Source organism: Sphaeroforma arctica (assembly GCF_001186125.1).
Source record: "Sphaeroforma arctica JP610 unplaced genomic scaffold supercont1.204, whole genome shotgun sequence".
NCBI classification, from domain to species: domain Eukaryota; class Ichthyosporea; order Ichthyophonida; genus Sphaeroforma; species Sphaeroforma arctica.
Window position 1 is genome coordinate 8337 of NW_014040354.1, and position 6038 is coordinate 14374.

At 41.1% G+C, this 6038-nt stretch overlaps 2 protein-coding genes across 2 annotated transcripts in view; one reads left to right on the forward strand and one right to left on the reverse strand.

Moving 5' to 3' along the window:
* SARC_03838 (hypothetical protein) overlaps positions 1 to 743 on the reverse strand; it is a gene marked incomplete at both ends in the record, with an annotated part of 3258 nt that extends 2515 nt beyond the window's left edge. The window contains one exon of the mRNA XM_014302350.1: positions 687 to 743. Within this exon, the coding sequence (XP_014157825.1) occupies positions 687 to 743 (57 nt within the window). The remainder of the gene's footprint in view (positions 1 to 686) is intronic.
* Positions 744 to 3007: 2264 nt separating this feature from the next.
* SARC_03839 (hypothetical protein) lies at positions 3008 to 3717 on the forward strand (the record flags this gene model as incomplete). Its single annotated transcript, XM_014302351.1, has 1 exon — positions 3008 to 3717. One exon carries the CDS (start codon positions 3008 to 3010, stop codon positions 3617 to 3619), a length of 612 nt encoding a protein of 203 aa, XP_014157826.1. The 3' UTR covers positions 3620 to 3717.
* Positions 3718 to 6038: the final 2321 nt, after the last annotated feature.

Consider the following 6038-nt stretch of genomic DNA (forward strand, 5'->3'; position numbering starts at 1 on the left):
TTGTGTGTGTGTATTGTGTGCGTGTAGTTTGTATTTTTGTATGTTTGTGCTTTTGTGTGTGTGTGTGTGTGTGTTTGTGTATGTGTGTGTGTGTAGAAACTTCTCATGTATATTTTCCGATTTTCGATTAGCAGAGCACAAGTTTGACTACGGATACACCTACATTTTAGGCACATACAGCCCATACACGGATGATAGTATGTGAATTGAAATCATAGACTCAATTGCGGATTGCGACGTGCGTAGAAAGATTAACAAATGACAGTTTGTGTTTTGTGTTCGCATCAAATACACAGTTCTGTAAGGAACATTAAGAGTCTTTACAAAGACAACCCAGGACTATACGTTGTGATGTGCTGGTATTAGATAGGCCAACGGCACAAGCAGATTTATGACCTGGTTATACGATGTTACACAACGTTCCTCGTATATTACTGTGCACACATGTATGTTCATACGCACATGTTTCATGCTTCACTCGTGCAAAAGGATTATTGTTCCATTTCATACGTTTAATGAAAATTACTTTGAATACGTTTAATATGAGTTCCACTACTGTCGTACGTATACATGCAAACCCTTTATAGCATTCATATGTATGAGATCACATGAGCGTTCATCATTGGCATGGCAATCTCTCAATACACAACAATTTTTGCTACACTCCCTCAGACCTGGTCACTCACCGAACTGGCATCTGAGTGTCTGCTCTGCTTCTTGCCTCCATCGTTGTGGTCCGACATGGCGCAATCAACGCAGCTTGGTTTATAGGCCACGAAGCTTTCAAAATACGCTATTGCCGAACGGGAGGCGAGTGTTGTAGTATACTACCTGTCTGGTTGTGTGTGTTTTGAGTGCATTTGGAGTGAGTATGTAGAGCTGAACTCAATGCTGATTTCATGTACAGGTGATAATAGCGACCGTCGAAGTAGATATTTTCACTTCCACTAATGGATGAGTCATGAAGCGTTCGCTAATCATCTAAATGACTGGATTCCAGGCAGTAAATTCTCTTCAGGAGTGTTTCGGTCCAACGATAGACAGCCCAGGATGATTTCTGGTACTTGTTGTTAGGTTATATAGCCCACGTAGTTCAAGCACTCGAACTGCAATTGCATTTGTTCTGTGGGTGTGCATATATTGGAGTATCCTTCACTATATTCGGCCGGCCCAAACTCTATCTATCGTATAGTGCCTTGCCAATGAATACTACATGTACACACCGCATAGCATCCGCGATATACCAATGAGGTTTTATTCCTACTCTGTACCATCTGAATCAAGTAACTATCAATCAAAGCCTTGTGTGCCTTCATAGAAGGCTGTGTAATTATCAAACTCTACTTACTTCTTAAGTTCTCCCTTCTCATGCATGTTGCCATTCACCAGTCACCACGCAAGCCGCAACGTACATAGCGCCCACATATCTATATAGCTGCATACATACATACGTACATTGTCCATGATCGATCATCTATATATATAAGTATAAATATATATATATATATATAAATAACAAATATACATATATTATTTTAGTAGTACCAAGGCCGTCGTGTGAATTCATGATGATATCCATCATGTTTTTACATTTTTTTGATTTTTTTGTACTACAGAGCCACATCATCTTTCAACAGCAAGAATGTTGCCGCCCAATTCCGATGCACCAATGAGGTACAAGAGCACTTATTCTGTTTATTGTTTTGTTTTTTTTAACAAAAACAAAAGGATTTGTACGAAAATTATTATATGTATGCTCAACCCCTCAGAATCTAAGCTTTTAGTTCTCGAGTTCGTGCAACATAGACTAGGTTGTGTACACGATGTACTATTTCTACAAGATGTGTATTGTTTGATTTTTGAATATGCCAGGATAAAAAAATAAACAACAATATTCAATATTTTCTTGTGATTAATATAATAAAGTTGTAGTACCAGTATTCAATACTATGGTTGTAATATCTCGAAGTACAGCACTATGCTAGGACATGATAGAGAACGAGGGTACTTCCCTTCGCGATCGCGACGATCTCATTACAGACTCTTCATAATGTAGTTCTTCAGAGAGTGAAAACGGCATTGAACATGAAGATGATCAGGAAGATGGGCAGGAAGCTGATCCCAGGTCAGACAATAGCTTCTACGAGACTTTCGAGACACTTATCCCTGAATTTCAGCCAAGTAATAAACCGGAGGTAGTGAAATTATGGCGGCATGTGCTTAAAGATGTGTTTTATCTCATGGCTTTGGTTCCAATCTCAAAGAACCACGGGTGGCACTGGAAATGTTGGCAGCTGTTTCGTGATTTGATCTTCGTTGACAACGCAACTGATCGTGATGCGGTCATTGCAGTGCTTTAAAAGCAAGATATCACATATGACGAGAGATTGCAGACTGCCAGAGGCAAACGCTACATACGCAAGCGTGTACGTCGACACATTCCGGCCCCACAATTACTGCACGATCGAATGCTAGAAGTCTACAATGAATTTAAGGACAAGTTAGGTAGTCGAAGTAAAGAACCTCTTTTCAACGTTGCGGCCTACAAAGAATTTAAAACTATACTTGATACAATACTAAATGTGTACGTATCAGATCCTCCTGGAGTTGATTTATATTACTGTTACGCAACAGACACAGATGGACTGCATTTATGGAAGTGCGCTCGCGGTACGAATTGTGTAGAATCGACTGTACATCAAACAGTCTCTAGAAAGTTTGGATATCGCATCACAAGTACAGCTTTAGCCGATGATGTACTTTCGTACTTTCGTATGAAGAAAAAATATACGCACGATATTGAACGAAATGAAGCCCCAGACGTTGGTCATTTTGATTTAGAAACCGTCGACAAGAGCGCTATGCTATTCACAGATCTAACCGTGAGCCTTTTAGAGTATATCCCTACGAGGGTGTATTTGATAGGAGGAGCACTGAACAACTATATCCCAGGCCCGACGACTGTATTGTGCCTGACAAAAATCATGTGCATAGCGGTGTTGCATATATGCGTCACTTATTTGATGAGCAGGATCTTGAGAAAGTCGCAAGCAATATAGAAGAAAACCCACACACACCAATTCATGATCACAATTATACAGCTGAAAGTCAGGGGTTGCCCTGTTTATGTCGACCATTGCGAACTAATGATGAGTGGAAGTTTCATGAGAAACTAGCACGCGAGATAAAATCGCAGGTCATTGGCAAAGCAGCGCAAGCTCACGAGATGTGTAAACAACGGATCGATTATGTAGATGGGTATAACATATTTTTAAAGTTGCCTATACACTTCAATACGGCTGAATGGGCACAGCGATTCCAGACGCAAGCAGAAAATCGTGATGATATAGAGCACCTGCATACTGCTTTGAGGAGTGAAGAAACTGCCGAGAATGCTACTGCAGCAGTAAATCTGGCTCAACAGAAAGCTCAGGAATATATGGATGCTCAGCCAGAACAAGCGCATTTACCAACAGTCGGCGAACAGAATTACCCTTTTCTGACACCATTAGCCCCCTCAGGGGACACACCAACGGCGAATCCGCAGGTAATGGAAGAGCTCAAGCGTGTCATGATAGAAGACGAGGCGGCCGCCGCCGGCCGTCTGAAGCTAACTTAAACAGTCAACGGGCGACAACATCAACAACCTCGACATCTAGTACACGAGCTGAGGCAACGCACACACGACATACTAGGCCTGTTGTGCAACAATATATGTATTCATCTGAGAATAGGCGACCGTGTACACATGTATACCAACATCAAGACAATTTCACTCATCCACAGGATCGTGTACCAGCACCTGATCTGGTGAAACACAATAGATGTTTCTATCCCGATCCAAACGCGCACATACCCCCAATTATCATATTATCAATACATCGCAGGTTTCATATAATCATTACACATCCAGACATGGACACACAACGCAGCATTACCGAGCAATCCCTGCAGAATGTCCGTATACATCTGTACGATGATCACAGTCGATTACATATGATACTCGTCAGAGATTGACGAATATTGTGCCACATTGTAAGATTCGGTCTATCAAGGCGATATTAACGCCTTAGAGTAATTAAACGCGTAGGTAAAGTCTAAGTATCGTGAAAATCAAAGTAAATAAACGAAATGAGTCTTTTAGTAAAGTTAGGTATGCCTCGTGAAAACAGCAATACTCTGAGAGATTGTGAGGCTGAGACATTGCCTATATATAATCCTCTCAGTACTGTTTTCGCCGAAGGTATTTTATTTAGTGTTTCGCTGTCGCTCTATTAGAAACTATGGTATGTCTCATTGGGGCGAATCCGAGAGACTCATAAAATCCTATCTTTAGAAGAAGAAAAAGAATAGAAAAAAAGAAAGATACTCTTGATGTCCTTAGTTATTGCATTAACCAACAACTTGCCACTTATCAAGAATTACCGACTTAGCCTTCATCAGACTGTCACATCTGGTTGGCTGAACGGAGGTTAAACTAGGTAACGTTAATAGTCCCTAGAAACCTATGTTCAGTTGAGCCATCTCGCTACCGAAGTATTCAGATATATATAGATTTGGAAAGTAAATATAGTTATATTAATAGAACTAGACCAAATCTTATGTTTGGTATTTTACTGGGGCCATTTAATGGCCTTGTCCAAATATCTGATATGTAAAATGGAAAAGGTATTAATTGATAAAACCGTTAAAACCCATTTAGGAAACTTAAGTTCCTTGTACTATTAAGAGTATGTTTATAGTTTACGTACTGCTTAAGAGTACGTTTATAAAATAGAGTCTAATGTGGAGGCCCGGCTATTACAAAACCGTCCTCTTACAAGTATAACAAGTTAGAGAAGGCGAAACAACCGATCACTAAGCTAAAAACGTGGAAAGAGCAGAGTGAGATGATCGTCCACTTATTTTCGACGGACCCTCGACCGGGATTGCTTGTATCGATCATGATACCACCGGAAGAAGGAACGCCGGTGTCCCACTACTTATTAGAGTTGGACACACACATGTCACGGGCCCTGACTCAGGAGATGTCACCTGACAAGCTATCCATGTGTGTACTATGTGAGAGACTACAGTAGTAGACGTATTTCTATATACGTTAATACCGTTTTAAGTCGTCAGCCCGAGAGTAATTTAGGACTTATTCTCAAATCAATATAAGTATAGGTGGGTCAGCCCGAGAGAACGTAGGAGAAATTTGAGACTTCTTCTCAGATTATTCTATTTATAGAATACGGGCCACCGGCTAGCCGAGAGCCGAGGTCCGAGACTGAGTGTAGTAACAGAGAATATGATAGATTTATTTCTAGAAAATATATCCGAGTGCTAAAGTGTTCTGCATAAGGTTTCTCATACTGATCATATGAGTTTTTACCCTGGCCAGCCCAAGTGGTTGAACACTAGTACAAACACCTTGAGTATGAAACCAAAGGTGAGGTTGTAAATAAAGATACACAATTACGCTTTATTCAAAGACTACCATCTTACACTCTAGCAATTTATCAGGTCATTCTGCTCTTACGCTACCAAAATGCCTACTGTCAACTCTAAGGATATCAAAACCACCACCATTCTCGAGTCGAAGGTCGACTGGCTTCCCTGGAAAACTCAAACCATCCTATCTGTGAACTGCGAAGGAATCTCTGATATCCTGACCAACCCGACAGCTTCTCGAGGCAGCCGTTGGACTTGTAAGCAAGTTGCTGAAGCATATCGGATCATCAACCGTACTCTGTCTCCGTTACTGCAAACGGAAATCAGCCAATTCATCGAGTCCCCTTGGGATGCATTTGCTGCACTGCAACAAACGTTTGAAGCTCTGACTGAAGATGATCTCTAAAACTTGGAAGCAAAACTGAATCGCATCTCGCAGGAACGGAACGAGCCGTACGCTACTCTCATTAGTCATCTTAACACGTCCTTGGTGAAATTCAAGAATGCCGGAGGTGTGAAATCCGATAACAGTCTCTGCGTTATCTTACGTCAAGCTGTGCACGACGACAATCAGACGGTGAAGATCACGTTGAAGACACCAGTGT